We start from the raw sequence: 16146 nt of genomic DNA on the forward strand, positions 1-16146 counted from the left end.
AGCCTGGGCGTGGGGGATGGTTTTAGGGCTTCCTGGCAGAAACCTCATGCTCTTGAAGGTACAGGTGTCTAGCCTCTAAGCCTAAGAGCACTAGACTGAAACAGTAATTCCCCTGGAGGGATGAAGGAAAATTTCAAAAGGTTAGAAAAATAAGCCAACTGGAAAGTTTCCCATAATGAGACATTATCAACTATTCCCTCTGCCTGGAAGTCTCCAGAGTAAGTTTATGCAAGGCTGGCTACTTCAGGTTTCAGCTTGGGTGCCGCTATCTCAGATCTGTCCTTCCCATTCAATATAAGTTACACCCAGACTTGCCCACTCCCGGCACTCTTGTGTCACCCTCCTTAATTCCTTTATATCTAGTACTTATCACTACCTGAAGCTATTGGGTTATGTATTTGTCCATCTCACAGTCCCACAATACTATTAAGCTCAGTGACAGCTGTTGTTCATTATCTTGTCCTCAACACAGGCATATAGCTTGATAGACACCTGTTGAATGAATATTTTTGGACACTGACGTTTAATGTAGACACTTTTCACCACAGCTTCTCCAGCTTTGAGTGTTAACATTTTAAAAGTTCTAATACTTCAATATCTATAGCGCTTTAATCATTTTACCTCTAATCCACTGATTATAATGCTCAAGAATTGATTATAATATTCTTCAACGCAACTCGTCCTTGTTCGCCTTTTGCGTTGCTGATCTGTATGATCAGGTGAGGACACTTTTTCCTATGAAAACTTCATTATCTCTCCTAGCTGAGGGGGATCCCCTCTGTACCTCAGCTTACAAGCAGATATTACCTCTTTGTGCCTCAGATTGTAAGCATATAATTGATGCTCAATAAATATTTACAATTATCAATATTTTTGTGAAATACTTATAAAAGTTAAATAAGTGATTAAGCAAAGTTAGATTTTTTAAATTTTACTTTAGTTTTAACATCATTTATGTGCCAAGCATTTTCCAGTGTAGCTTAGAACAAGCCAAGGAGGTTATATTATTGTTATCCCCATTTTACATCTGGGTAGGGAGAGGCACAAAAGAGGTTAGATAACTTGTATAAGATCACAGAGTTAATCAGTACAGGAGTTGGGACTTGAACCTGGGCAATGTGATACCAGAACCCCTGCTTCTAACCATTACACCATACTAGTACTCTGTTACTATTTGCCACTCACTAGCTATATAACTTATTAGCATCTTACTAAATCTCAATTCTCTAAACTTTAGACTCAATCAGTATTCTGTCTCAGTTATTGTAGTGGTCTTCTTACATACTGGTGAGAGCCTTTTAGCTTCCTGTGAAGGAGAGCCCTAGGTTTGTTGTTACTTGAAAAAAGAGAAGTTACTTTGTAGACAGGTTACTGTTTGCACTTTGCAAGTAGAGGAGAAAATGTTCAGACCTCAATTATTGGTCAGCCTATAATTGTGAAGAGCATAATGGTGATACAGCCTCTTCTGAAGTCTGCTGTTTTTCACTAGACTTGGGGTTGTTTTTCTTGTGCTTGTTTTGTGAGAGTCTGATTTTTGGTGGGTGAATTGAGGTCTCTCTCTTTTTAAAACCATACTTGAGTTCTCTTTTTGAAGGAGGAATGCCCTCTTGTCTTTAATACCCTATCTCCTGATTTTTTTGCTCTGCAGTGAGTTTTGAAGGATGCACTGGTCGACCAAGGACCGCCTATTTTTCTGCTGACTCCCGATTCCAAGTGGCTCCAGATGGTATGGTTTCGGTGAAACGACCTCTACAACTGCATGATCCAGAGACCAGTTTTCTTGTGTATGCCTGGGACTCCGCTCACAGAAAACTCTCTACTACGGTTATGCTGAGGGCCACGGCACACCATCGCCACCACCAGCATCACGTACGTTTGAGTGTTTCTTAGAAGTTCATTATTTATTTTAGTCTGCCTTCTAATCAGGGGTTCCCATCCTTAGCACTGTTGACATTTTGGGCTGGATTGTTCATTGTTTTGGGGGATCATCTGGTCTTTTACCCACTAGAAGCCATACCACCTTCCCCAATGTGACAACCAAAAATGCATTCGGATGTTTCCAAATGTCGCTTGGAAAGCACATTTACCCTCAATTGCGAACTGTCATTGGTCTTAACTGAGCTAATTCTTGCAGATATTTTTTGGAGGTGGGGTAATAGCAAGTTTGTCGTGACCTTTATTTCTGCAGGTGGTGCAGACTAGTGCCTAAGAGTGTGGGTAGAGCCTGGGATTAAGTGCCAGTCCTGCCATTTACCTCAGACAAGTTACTTAAGCTATAGATGCTTCAGTTTCCTCAGCTGTATAATGGAAATAATAATGAGGACCGAATGAATGAATATATGTAAAATGATTAGAACTATGCTGGGTACATAGTAGGTGCTTAGTCATTGTTAACTGTTCTTATCATCCCCCCGATGGAGGAAACTTGAGGCAGGGAGTTATATTCATTGAATTCTACCAAGTTCCTTATTTTTCTGGTCTGTACATTTATACCAGGGATGAAATTAGATCTATCAGGAAGATGTTTAAGTTCCTGGAATCTCAAGAGTCTTCAGGGAGAAAAACAGGAGCCAGCCTGAGAGGCCTTGGCACTTATAACATATTTTACAGTTCTAAGGCAGTAAACAGGGTACAACTAGAATGGCCCCCAGAGAGACTTTTAGTTATGAAGCGCCAGGGAAGAAAGATGCTTTTTTACCCATGGGAGCAGTTTAGAAACTGGCAAAGGCAATTAGCTTTGGGTAGCAAGTCCCAGAAACATTCTGGCCAAGAATTTAGGCAGGAATGCATTCTTCCATTTATGGCTGATCCATCTGTCTATATGTTCAACATTTACTGGGCTCCTGCTATGTGCCAGGCCTACCCCCAGGCACTGTAAATACAATGGGAAAGCCTTTTGTGGAGGTCCAGTGGGTCAGAAGCTTCCCACTGGGTTCTTCTTCGCCTAGACCCTTCCCACTAGAAACACCAAGAGTAAAATAATCAGAGATTGACGTCATTCATTCTTCCTCATCATTCACGTGAAGAGTTCGTCACAGTGAGTTCTTGCGGGGCAGCTTTGTGGATGAAGCCTCTTACGACTAAGAGATGGCTTCAATGTTCACACCCCATATCTGTAAACTTTGCCTTCGTGTCTGCTGTATTTGGATTAGGTATAAGTCTATATTATAAAAAGTTCCAAATTATGGTGGTTTGAGCAAAATAGAGTATTTCTCTTTCAAGTTCAGGAGTGTGGCTGATAATAGACTCCACAGTTGTTAGGAACCCAGGCTCCTTTTTTTTCTGCTCTGCGGTCCTCAGTACATCCTCAGGCAGACCTCATGATCCAAGGTGGCTGCTGAAATTCCAGTCATCACATCCTTATTCTAGGTGATTAAAAGGAGAATTGGGAGAAGAACCATAAGGCATTACTTAGTTGTCTGTCTGCCTTTTAAGAAGCCTTTGTGAAACCCTCAAGCAACACTTCGCTTATATTGTATTGGCTAGAATTTCGTTCAGTGGTCATACCTAACTACAAGGGAGTATAGGAAATCTTTTACTTGCTTGGATATATTGCTGGGTTTTTTTGTTTTGTTTTGTTTTTAAATAAGAAAGGGGGTACATGGGTGGTTCAGTGGTAGAATGCTCGCCTTCCATGTGGGAGACCCAAGTTCGATTCCCGGACTATGCACCTAAAAAAAAAGTAAATAAAAAATAAAAATAAGGTAGGAAGACTGGCTATTGAGTGGTAGGTACTACCACAGCTGGTGTGAGGTTCACCTTGGGTTATTTCTAGATCAAATGACTTGTGCAGCTAAGTAGCCCTGCATTAGAAGAAAGGGTGGCAGTATTCTCTTTTAATTCATACAAATTAAAAATAACTTTTCAGTTCTTTCACTTGATTTGGGTAGGTTTCCTTAGTTTGCTGTTCTGTTTTTCTGTTCAGTATGTTAGGCATGATTCTCTTTAATTTCAAACATGGCGATGTTAATGTTATGTTTTCCCAGCACAGTGATCATCATTATTTATTATCATTCTTTGAAAATATTCTACCATCTTGGTGTCATCAGGGGATATTCTTTGTCTTCCTTTTCATTGTGGCAAATGGATTTGCATTGATTCACTGATGCCCATTTGCTCAGCATGGATGTACAAGATGGCTAATTTAAGGCTCAGGGTACAGTGTTGATGGTCAGTTTATATCATTCTTGTGCTAGGATCAAATCCCAAATTTGGCTTCATTAAAATCGCAGTGTTCCAATCAGTGCAGCTACCATCTTGATCATTATCATTTATTAGGCACTTACTATGTGCCACATACTGTTTTATGTGCTTCACATGAAATACCAATATTTTGTTTAGTCCTCCCAAGAGCACCATGCAGCAGGTAGGTAGTAGTGTTAACCTCCTTTTAGACACTAGGAAACTGTGGGACAGAGAGGTTAGTTACCTGGCCAGGATGAGGAGGTCCTATAGTGAGGATTCAGAGCCAGGCAGCCTGGGTCCAAAGCTAGGCAGCCTCCCTGGGAGACTTAACACAAGGGGGCAGAGGGTATAAGGACGCGTGTATGCCTGTATATGTTCTCAGAGGGTGTGTTTTAAGGAGTGTGTGTGCAACCAGCATGCAGGATTGGGGAAGGGTTCTGTGATGATATCTTGTCACATCTCATATCTCTCTTGTGCATCTTGAGTCAAATAAACACACTCACACACACAGAGGAAATAGAGCTTTAAACCGAACGTGGCAAACAGTGATCAGTGACTTTAACTGAAGTATCTGTATGTGAAAGGTGGGAGATGTAAATATGTCCTCTGGAACCTTTAACATGTTACCACCAATCACTTTAAAACACTTAAGCAATTTGGGAAATATTTTCCTTGCATCTTTAGCTATCTTATTTCCTTGTGTGTGCATAAAGTTATTTTTATTGCACATGAAAACTATTTAGTACAGGTCTCAAAGGGTGTCGTTGGTTCCCATCCCAACAGCTTCTGTTGAGACAAATGGAAACCATATAAATATAATGACCCAATGGGCTCATGGGATTTATATTGATTATAAAACATTTCTTAGTATCAGTTCCCAAAATATAAACACATCTTGGCTGATAGCTCCACTTTGGGCACCTATATCCCTAGGAAGAACAAAAAAGTAAGGAAAATAAAAAGGTCCAAATGTCCAGTTGTTGAATAAGCTCTGGTATTAAATTGTTTGAGCATAATATTGCTATTGAAAATGATAGGTTTGATATGCGGGTTTGAAGTAACTTATAAAATCTTGTCACACCACTCAAGCTTACAAATCATGTGTGTATAATGATTACTTGAACTCTGGATACTAAGAATGACAAAAAAGCAAAGACTTTACTATATGGCGGAGGAGTTCATTGATTTTTTTTTGTTTTTTTGTTTTTTGCCATTCCTTATGGAGGGCATATATAATTTTTCATTGTCAAGAGAATGTGTCATTAATTTAAAACCATACCCTGCCCTCAAAGAGCTGGAGACACTGACTTTGTAGGTTGGGCTCTTAAGCCTACAGTAAGTATCTCTCCTGAATTTTCTAATTTTGTTCTTTATCTTCTTTCCTTTTAGGACCATCTCTCTGGACCCCAGACGGAAGTGCTCACATTTCCCAGCTCCCACAGTGGTCTCAGAAGGCAGAAAAGAGACTGGGTTATCCCTCCTATCAGCTGCCCAGAAAATGAAAAAGGCCCATTTCCTAAAAAACTGGTTCAGGTAGAGAAAGGAGGTCTCAATTTTTTTGGACGGAATTTGACCAAGAAGGATAAAGGAAAGAAAAGCAAAGACTCAACATTAGGATCCCTCTTTGCTAATTCTGTTTCTTTTTCTTTTCTTTTTTTTTTTTTTGTGGTCTTCAGATCAAATCTAACAGGGACAAGGAGACCAAGGTTTTCTACAGCATCACTGGCCAAGGAGCTGACAAACCTCCTGCTGGTGTGTTTATTATTGAGAGAGAAACAGGATGGCTGAAGGTGACAGAGCCTCTGGACAGAGAACATATTGCCAAGTACATTGTGAGTATCTCTTAGATGCTTCTTGATGGTGAGCAATATCCTTCCACAATTTTTTGGTCAGCCCGTTGTTCTAGATCAGATGCTTCCAACCTGTGAGGAGCTTAATTTTTCACTTCTTGGCCTGTTAAAAAGAAATGACAGGAGAACCTAGGGCAAGTTGGGGTTGTTAATTTTTTCCTTAGGACAAAAGGGGAGAGAGTCTTTGTTTATCATGCATATGAATGAACACAGAATTTAGACCCAAGATATAAGCTATTATTGGGGCTGGAAGTCCCTAACCCAAAAGGAGAGCTCAGGGGTGACACTGGGAAGCAAAAACCACTTCTGAGATTGGTTATTAGCAGCATGAGCTCAGGGAAGCTGGGAGGTAATGGTTTGATACCAAATGCAAAAAGTCTAGGAGGAAACACCAAACTGGAGTGTCCAGAGTGAATTTTCTGCTGCTTGTAGGACGTTAGCATTTCTGAGGCTTCTACTCGTATCTCCTGGGCCTGACACTCCAGTCCACATGGCGAAGTGGGAGCTCTGGCCTGGGGGTTGTGGTCTCCAGCCCACCTCAACTAGTACCATGATCTCATCAAAAGAGCAGCAGTATTTGTGGATTAAAAGCTTTCTGTCCGTCCACAGGCCTAGGGAGTGGAAAGAAGTGGAGGTCAGACCTCTCCTCCCACTTCTTCCTCATCATGCCCCAAGTAAACACCTGGTTCTTGCAGCTCTTCTCTCATGCTGTGTCTTCTGACGGGATTGCCATTGAGGACCCAATGGAGATTGTGATCACCGTTATGGATCAGAATGACAACAAGCCTGTGTTCACCCAGGAGGTCTATGAGGGGTCCGTCATGGAAGGTGCTCTCCCAGGTATTTCCAATACCAAGGAGCTGAATAGTCAAGAAAACACTCAGATTCCATGGATCCCAAAGTATTGGGGCCGGGGACTGGGGCCGGTTCTCTGATGTTGGTCCTTCATATGGACAGATCTTCCTTGGGAACTATTGTGTACGAGTGTTTGTGTAATTCATATCCTGTAGCCAGGAGTAATGTATAAAAGATAAGAGGTTTAATAATAGCCTAATTGAGAAACAGATTCTTACCAGTATCTTAAGCCCATTTTACAGAGCTCTCTGATCACATTCTTCTCTCTTTCCTACAAAGAGCCACTTCTTTGACATTTGTGTTAGTTATTCCTGCTCTTTTCTTTATAATTTTGTCATATCACTTCTAAATGATGTCTTATTAGTTTTGTCTATTTTCAAACTTTATATGCATGAAATCACATTCTGGCATTCATATATTTCTGTAACCTCTTTTGTTCAACTTTTTGAACATACAGTTCTCCCTTGTTGCCTGAAACAGACCATTGACGTTCATTGCTCTATAGTATTCTCTTTGATGACTGTGTCACAATTTGTCCATTCTACTGTTGATGGAGATTGGAGTTGTTTCTGTTTCCTTCTATTATGAACAGTGCTCTAGAACATTCTTGAGCATGTCCACTGGCAAAAATTTAAGAGTTTCTCTAGGAAATATATCTAGGAATGGATGTCTCAGTTATCAGATATGTGCCTATATGTCTATATATCCTTTGGTGAAATCCTATTTATTTTTTCTTCAGTTGCTTATGCTATGTGGTGGTATTTTAGTTTGCATTTTCCTGATTATTAATGGGGTTAATTTCTTATTATTTGTTTACTGGCCATTTCGCTTTTTCCCTTATGATAAGTCTGTTCAAGTCTTTTCCCTTCTTTTTACTGTTCTATTTGTCTTTTTCCTATTTATTCTTAAAAGTTATTTATATGTCCTGGGTAGTAATTCTTTGTCATGTGTCGTAAGTATTGTCTTCCTTCTTGAAGGCAGTGATCGCAAATGATTATTCTCACCAATGAACCTGCCACTAGGAAGCTAGTTGTGGAAAATTTTAGAATTTTTGTTTTACTTACTGTTTACTCAGTACAAGAGATATGGTAGAATGTTTTAGTTTAAGGTTATTTATTTCCCATACTCTTCCCTGCCTCTACCTCCAGCTAAGATGTGTGTCAGAGAGAGTTCCGGGGACACTTCCTACTTGCGAAATGCTCTTCCTTTCTTAGCACTTCAGTGAGAATTTTAGAAATTAGGAAAAGGAAGAGCTGTGACATGGCCCCACTCCTTTCTGGCATAACTCTGGACAGAACTGGGCAGAGCAGTCTTGTGCAGATCCCAGAGTGCAGCTTGGCTTCATCTTTCTCTTTGAACATTTCCAGGGACCTCTGTGATGCAGGTCTCAGCCACGGATGCGGACGACGAAGTCAACACCCACAATGCGGACATCGCTTATACCATCTTCCGCCAAGAGCCCGTGTTGCCTCACAACAACATGTTCACCATCAACAAGGACACAGGCGTCATCAGTGTGCTCACCGCTGGGCTGGACCGAGAGGTCAGGGATCAGGAAGATCCGGAGGGCGCTGAGGGCAAATCCGTATCAGTCACGTCCTGTGGTCGAGGCAAAGCTCTGCTGAGGCCAGTGGCTGTTTAGTATAATAGTCTGAGTGTATCGAGCCAGAGTGCTTGTCCTGATCTTTGCAATCTAGGCACCTATTCAGAGGTTCTGTGCTAGAAGGCAAGTGGGCTGGCCTTTAAAGATATTAGAATATTCTATTCCTCTTTGATGGCTGGGCTGGGTGTGAGGCGGTTACTGGTCCTGACTCCAAGTATGTTTGCTCTGCAGTATGTTCCCACGTATACCTTGGTGGTGCAAGCAGCCGACCTTCAAGGTACAGGTTTAAGCACATCGGCCACAGCTGTGATCACGATCACTGACACCAACGATAACCCTCCCATCTTCAATCCAACCATGGTAATTCTGCAATTCCTTCAGTGCTTTCCGAAAAAGGTCCTTGGTTGTTCATGAAATGTTTCACAACTGCTGATGGGTGAATCCTTTGAAAACTTTCCCCAAACTAAGGAATGTTAACTTTAGTCCTAGAAGCAAGCCTATGGGGAAGGAGGGGGTTATCTCTGAGCTTCTTTCTCTCCTTGTTCTGGGGCCCATTGGTAAAGTTTTTGCAGCTGCAAAAAGCACAGCTGATTCCATGTCCTTATATTATACATCTTGGTAGCAAAGTTTCATTTATTCATTGAACACATTTTCCAAGTTTGTAAAAAGAACTGTGCTAGACACTGGGGATTTAACCACAAACAAGGCAGATAGATTCTGTTTTCATGGAGCTTCTAGTGTAGCTTATGGAGATGGTAGACAACTTACTGCAGATCATTGAATGTCAGAAACTTGAAAACTAGAAATTTGTTGGGTGAGTTATTTGTTGAAGGTAAACTTTTACCAGATCCCTCATTTAGCTCCAGATTTTTTGTTTCCTCTTAAAACTTAAATCTTACTGTTTCAGTTTAAAAAATGGTTAATGGTTAGTAACAGAGACTAGTCTATTAGTTGATTTTTTTCCCCTCTTATGTAATAAAAATCTCAGAGGTGGATAGTCTCCCTTGTCAGTAAAGACAAAGGCTCCTTTGTCTTGCTGTTCCACCATCCTTAGTGCATGGTTTCTGTCCTCAAGGTTGCCTCATGGTCCAAGATGGCTGCTGGAGCTCCAGCCATTATATCTATGGTTCATGCAGGAAGGAGGCAAGGAGCCTATAAAGGAGCCAGGAAGTGTAGTAGATTAACTGGCACATTGCTGCTACCAATGGCATTGTTAGTGAGGAAGGAAGAATGGATCTTCATAGGCAGTTAGCAGTATCTATCACCCTAACCTAGCTTGAGTACAAGAAGGCTTCACTAAGACAGTGAGTGACATTTGTGCTATGACTTGAAAGGCGGTCAGGCAAAGATGGAAGAGTATTCTAGGCAGAGGGATCAGCATGTTCAAAATGCCTCGATTCAAGAGGAAACTGGTTGCACAGGAAGAAATGAAACAGCCAGTGTGACTAGAGTGTTGTGAACCAAACAAGGCCAGGTCCCACAGGATCTTAGAGGCTGAGGTAGGAATTTTAGAATTTTATCCTGAGTGCAAGAGGAAGTCATTAAAGGGTCTTAAGCAGAGGACTGAAATGACCAGACTTTTCATTTTATGAAGAGCTTTCTTGCCACTAATGAAGTCTGGATTGGAGATGGGGGTTGATAAACCCCAGTATCTTGCACTTGACCAAGATCTCATTTAGCAACTGGCCCAGAGCGTGCTGAGAAGCCTTGGGTGGTCAGCGCCTTGGAAAGCCATGTCGGGTACTCAAGGACGGCATTTGTGGGTACCATGCACCAGCAACAGGAATTACGGGCTTGCTGGCAAAGTGAACACTTCCTCCAAGACTTTGTGCCCATCAGCTGACCTCATCATGGTGCCTCAAAACTTGGGCTTAGAAAGCATTCCTTTAACCCCCTGAAATCTGGTTCCACGTTGAGGTCCCAGGATGATACTAGTGACTCCATCTTTTTCTTTGCTCTGCAGTACCAGGGAACAGTGCCTGAGAACACAGTTAATAAGGAAATTGCCATTCTCAAAGTGACTGATGCTGACGTCCCCAATACCCTGGCCTGGAAGGCTGTGTACTCTGTAGTAAATGATAATGAGGGGCAGTTTATTGTGGAAACGGATCCAGTAACCAACGATGGCATTTTGAAAACAGCTAAGGTTTGTATGGTTCCTGACAAGATGTAGAAATGGACAGCTCAGCTAGATGCTCAGTCCATGTTCCTTGGCATCTTCTCAAGGAAATTAGGATTGGTGGGGTCTGAAAGGGGTGGCTTACCCAGATGCTATGAAAATGTGTGTGGGATTTGGAGTGACGCTATGTGCTCATCACAGAAGTAAGGAAACTGCTGCACAACTTCCTAAACTTTTTAATAGACCTTCCTACAAACATTTGCTCATGTCCATATCTATTTCACAAATGCTATGTGGCTGGGTTATTTTTGAAGGGGGCGAATGTGGCTGCCTTTGAAAGATGTCTTGGAAACTAGAAATTTCTTGGGCGAGTTATTTGTTGAAGATAAATTTTTACTGGACCCCTCATTTAGCCCTCAATTTTTTATTTCCTCTTGAACAAGTGACCAGAACCTTTGATTTTTAAATTTTTATGTAGATAATCTTGTCTCTCACTTGACAAAAGGAAGTATTTCAACATTTGATGTTAACATTTTCTTTTACTGACTATCAACAGAAGAAAGAAGCTACTAATTTGTGTTTCTGCCATATATGTGATATGTCATAAAAGTTCTGGTATATTCCTTACTGCAGCTCTGGGATGTAATTCTTTTCCCTTATTTAGGTGTGGAAACATTGGCACAGATTAAGTCACCCAAATTGCATAGCTAGGAGGTGGCCCAGCTGGAATTTGACTTGGAATTGACTAGCTCTGAGCCCCATGTTTTTCTGAACATCTGACCATTTCCTCTTGGGAAAGCTGTGATGTGAATGTTCTTATTGGTCTTAAATAAACAAATAATTTAATGTGCTCATGATTTTCACCTAGGTTTGCAGTTTGATATTTCATGCAGTTTTTCTGTATTTTTCTCTTGTGGTTTTCATCTCTAAAAGTTGCATGGCAGTCATTGGGAGCCTTTTAAGAATACGGATACCCAGGCCCCACCTCCAGTGAGTCTTGTTTAATGGCTCTGGGGCTATTACTAATAAGGCCTGGGCATCCGTATTCTCTAAAAGCTCCCAAGTTAATTTTTGTTGATGCACCTAGATTTGAGGATCTCGTGTAATATTCCCAAGCAGATAGTTAGGGATTTAAGGCTTTTTGTTTTGTTGTGCTGCGTTTTAATAGCATAAAAGCCTATGGGGGATTAATTTTTTCCCTCATTATTCTTCTCGTTCTCTAGGGCTTGGATTTTGAGGCCAAACAGCAGTACGTTCTATTTGTGACAGTGGAGAATGTGGACCCCTTCGTGGTCATGCTTTCCACCTCCACAGCCACAGTCACTGTGGACGTGACAGATGTGAACGAAGCCCCCATGTTCAATCCCCCCGTCAAGACAGTGGATGTGCCCGAAGATTTTGGTGTGGGCCTGGAAATCACATCCTACACTGCCCAGGACCCAGACAGGTTTATGGAACAGAAGATAACGTAAGTGTGAAGATGTGTTTTCAACTGACTGGATCTTTTTCCTTTTTAAAAAATCTTTTACATAATATCTGGTTCATGGCCCTTTATCATCACTGGGCTGTGCAAGACCCTTTTCTTAGTTTATTTTTCTTAATCCTCCATTTCCCCATACCTGTTCCCTTGCCCCTGTAGTCAGCTGTTCCAGTTTTCATGTGCATCCTCTCTGGTGTTCTTGTAGTGAGGTAGGAATGTACTTTAACTTACTTACCTGGTATTGTGTTATATTGTTTCTTCCTTTTTAAGCTTAAAGATACCTAAATTGCAAATCACAGCCACAGATACTGAAGGCATACCCATCAGCCAACAACGACCTCTGCACCCTGTGTGGGAAAGTGCCATTATTCTATTGAGAACTGCCTAAAGTATACGGTACTTTAGTGTAACAATGATATAACTTGGAGGAGAGAAAAATATTAGGGCATAAACCAAAGATGACACATCTGTGTTGTGTTAGTAACAGTTTAAGTTCTGAGAATGAGAGGCCTTGGTCAGTATGCCCACTTTCTCTTCTTAGAGAGATAAGAGTCCTAGCTGTTAATATCCACTTTAGAAGAAACAGTAGGAATGTTCTGAATTATTTAGAAACAATGTTGTATAACTTCAGCGTAGAGGCATGCTTGATGATTCAGTGTGTTTTTGTTCTGGGGTGGGGTGAGGTGTGTATTTTAGCACCAGTGCCCATGACCAAAAAAAAAGGCAGTCTGGGTGTGACTTCAGCTTCTGAGGTTATTTGAAAGTGTCTCATTAACTTGGGAGGTACCAATTCTATTCTGAAGAAAAGCCATGTGTGGGTGTGTCTGTAGGTGTCCTGGAGTTTGGATTGAATTTTAATGGCTCCAGGCAGTGCTCTCCACTCACTGGCTTCTAGAATCCTCTGTGAAGGACTTAGAGAGTTTTTAAATGGAGAATCAGGCTGATTCTCCATGAACCTTACTGCTGATTTTAGGATTTATTAAGAGAAAGGACACCAGACACCAGACACCAGTGTGCCTCTCGATGTAATGCGATAGGATATACACAGCACCCCTTATGAAAGATTTTTTTGGGGGAAAATGTTGGAACAGTATCCAATCAGACTTTGGGATCTAGAAATAAAGCAAGGAATGAAGAAACAAGTTATGTGCCATGAGCAAACACTCAGCCAAATATAGCATGTGGAAACTATATAACAAATAGCCCAGTTTCTACAACAAATAAATGGCAAAAGGGAGGGCTGTCTGTTATATAGCTGCAGAGTGTAGACTATGCTTAGATACAGATGTAAACAATCCAACCACAAAAGACACCCTAGAGGCAATCAGGGAAATTTGACATAGACTGGGCATTAGATGGCCTTAAGGAATTGTTATTTTTGTTAGGTGTGTTAGGGGCATTGTAATTATGTTTTTTTTTTTTTTTAATCCTTAGCTAGTAGAGAGCTATACCAAATGTTTACAGGAGAAATCATATAAAATCTGGGATTTGCTTTAAAATACTCTTAATTTTGTCAATGTACAACTATGAATCTGGGGAATGCTTCCAGGTGGCACAAAATGTAAAACCTGATAAAATGTGCTTTTAATCAAAGTTAGAAGAATAGTGAAAAACCAAAGACAGTATTGTAAGATTGTTTTTTAGTAATGAAGCCTTGGATTGCATGCTTTCCAGTCTGGGTTGGTATTGTAGTTTACAGTAACTCAAAGCACTTCTTTGGACAAGTATCTCTGAATTATGTAAATTCATCACTGTGTACTTATAAGGAAGTGGGGACAAGCAAGCAAGAATCCAGAATCCTTTATTCCTTAGGTATCTTTGCTTCCTTTCTGAGCCTTTCCATGATCTTGATAGATAACTGGGCAGTACTTCTCTGTTTTTCAGTTCTTTATTTCTTCTGATGAACTGTTTCTGGTATTCCTAATAAGGTGTTGCTCAACAGGATTCTCTTGACATTTCGAATAAAACAGGATTTTGCCATATAAAACCAGAGGGTTTAGCCTTTCTGGCACCTACCACTTAATGCCAATAGCGCAGCCACTGGCCAATCTACAAGTCAGCCTAAAACACCCTCTCCTCTCATCTTCAGATGCTCATGGGGAGGGAGGAGGTGGTGGGAGAATTATTGTAATCTTTGGGGAGCAGGCCTGGAGAAGTCTGCTTTTAAAAACAGAGATCATAGTAACTGTTATTTTAGGCAGGAATACACAGTGGATGCTAAATCTATTGGTTCAAGGGTAGCTGGGAAACAGGATATTTGCAAATTATCTCTACTCAGATTACAGATTAATTACAAGGGGGGAAAAGGCGTCTTTTTGCTATAAAGAATCCTGGTGGACCTTTCTCTCATGCAAGTGATTAAAGTTAACATCACCAATAATGGAACAAATAGATATCATGTGCCTCCTAATTTGATGTGCTATGGAGTGTTAAAAATAAAAAGCATAGGGCCTCGGTGGCTCAGCAGGTAAGAATGCTTGCCTGCCAAGCCCGAGGACCCGGGTTCGATTCCCGGTGCCTGCCCATGTGAAAAAAAAAGATAAATAAATAAAAAATAAAAAATAAAAAGCATAACCTGAATATAATTATTAAGAAACAATCAGACAAACTCAAATTCAGGGACATTATACAGAGCAACGGTTCTGCATGCTTCAGAAATGTTAGTGTCAAGAAAGAAAAGCAAGGCTGGGCAAAGAGACACGTCTAAATGCAATGCACGATCCTGGATTAGATTCTGAGTCAGGGTGGGGGAAATTTACTGTAATGGACATTTTGGAGGAAATTGACAAAATTTGAAAATGTTTTGTATTTTAAATAACAGTATTATATCAAAATTCTGTTTCCTGACATTGAAAATCAAATTGTAGTTATATAGGGGAATGCCTTTGTTCTTAAGAAATACACACTGGGGTATTTGTGAGTAAAGGAGCATGGCGTTTGCAACCTATTCTCAAATATTCAGCAAAACAAGAATTATGGGTGAATATCGCTATCAAGCTGTCTTTCTGTTGAGAGAGAGCAAATCGTGGCCAGATCTTAGCAATGAGGTAAATCACAACAAAGGGTACTCATATCCTTCATCGTATTATTCTGGCAACTTGTCTGTAGGTTTGATAGTTTTATTCAGAATAAAAAGCTGAAAATAAATACATGAATGAAGAGGAGACTTAAATTTCGGGTGCACACTGTTTGCTGTGTCGCTCAAACCAGAACTTGTGTCTTTTCAGGTATCGGATTTGGAGGGATGCGGCCAACTGGCTGGAGATTGACCCGGACACGGGTGCCATTTCCACGCGGGCTGAGCTGGACAGAGAGGACATTGAGCACGTGAAGAACAACACATACACGGCCCTCATTATAGCTACGGACAATGGTAGGGCTGCCTCCGGACCAGTTCTCCTCCCTGCCCTCCACCCCTCTGTTGAGGCCTGAGTTCATCCCTTTTCTTTCCGTCCTGGTCAAACAAAGGGCATGCATTACCATTGCCAAAAATGCAAATAATTTAAGTCAAGTAGAAGCCCCTCTTGCCCAGTCCCTCTCTACACCTGACCCCGTGAGAGCCAGAGCGCCTGGGGTCATGTCCCAGGTCCGCGACTCACTACCAGTGTGATTTAAGTTAAAAAAAAAAAAAAAATTAAGTTCCTCAATTCCTTTATCCGACAAATGAGGTGGTGGTGATATCCTCCCTGTTTTAAATGACTTAATTTATGTAAAAGTACCTAGGAAAGTGCCTGCCTTGTACTAGGTACCTATGTACTCAGCTTCATTTTTATCATCATCATTAGTTAGGTGTGGGCGCTTCTAGATTCTCTTCTGTGTGTTCGAATTAATTTCTATACAGAAGAGAAATTCAGCCGATCTAAAGCCATTGTTTGATTGTTTGGTTTAATAGGGCTTTTTGTTTGTTTTTACTATAAAAAGCATTGTCTACATATTAGCTTAAAATTTCATTCTTGTTTTTTTAGTTGACAAAAAATATGTCTTAGAGACCGAGATCTACCTTGGCACATATAGATCTGTCTCTTTTTGATGATATATCTGGATCAGGCAAGAT

At 40.9% G+C, this 16146-nt stretch overlaps 1 protein-coding gene across 2 annotated transcripts in view; it reads left to right on the forward strand.

Moving 5' to 3' along the window:
* CDH1 (cadherin 1) overlaps window positions 1–16146 on the forward strand; it is a 77989-nt gene that overhangs the window by 50725 nt on the left and 11118 nt on the right. For both annotated transcript variants that reach the window (XM_077132837.1, XM_077132838.1), the window contains exons 3-11: window positions 1649–1869; window positions 5575–5718; window positions 5862–6017; window positions 6731–6875; window positions 8258–8433; window positions 8725–8853; window positions 10457–10639; window positions 11836–12080; window positions 15320–15465. In XM_077132837.1, the coding sequence (XP_076988952.1) occupies window positions 1649–1869; window positions 5575–5718; window positions 5862–6017; window positions 6731–6875; window positions 8258–8433; window positions 8725–8853; window positions 10457–10639; window positions 11836–12080; window positions 15320–15465 (1545 nt within the window). The remainder of the gene's footprint in view (window positions 1–1648; window positions 1870–5574; window positions 5719–5861; window positions 6018–6730; window positions 6876–8257; window positions 8434–8724; window positions 8854–10456; window positions 10640–11835; window positions 12081–15319; window positions 15466–16146) is intronic.

The sequence above is a fragment of the Tamandua tetradactyla genome, chromosome 16, assembly GCF_023851605.1.
Source record: "Tamandua tetradactyla isolate mTamTet1 chromosome 16, mTamTet1.pri, whole genome shotgun sequence".
Taxonomy (NCBI): Eukaryota; Metazoa; Chordata; class Mammalia; order Pilosa; family Myrmecophagidae; genus Tamandua; species Tamandua tetradactyla.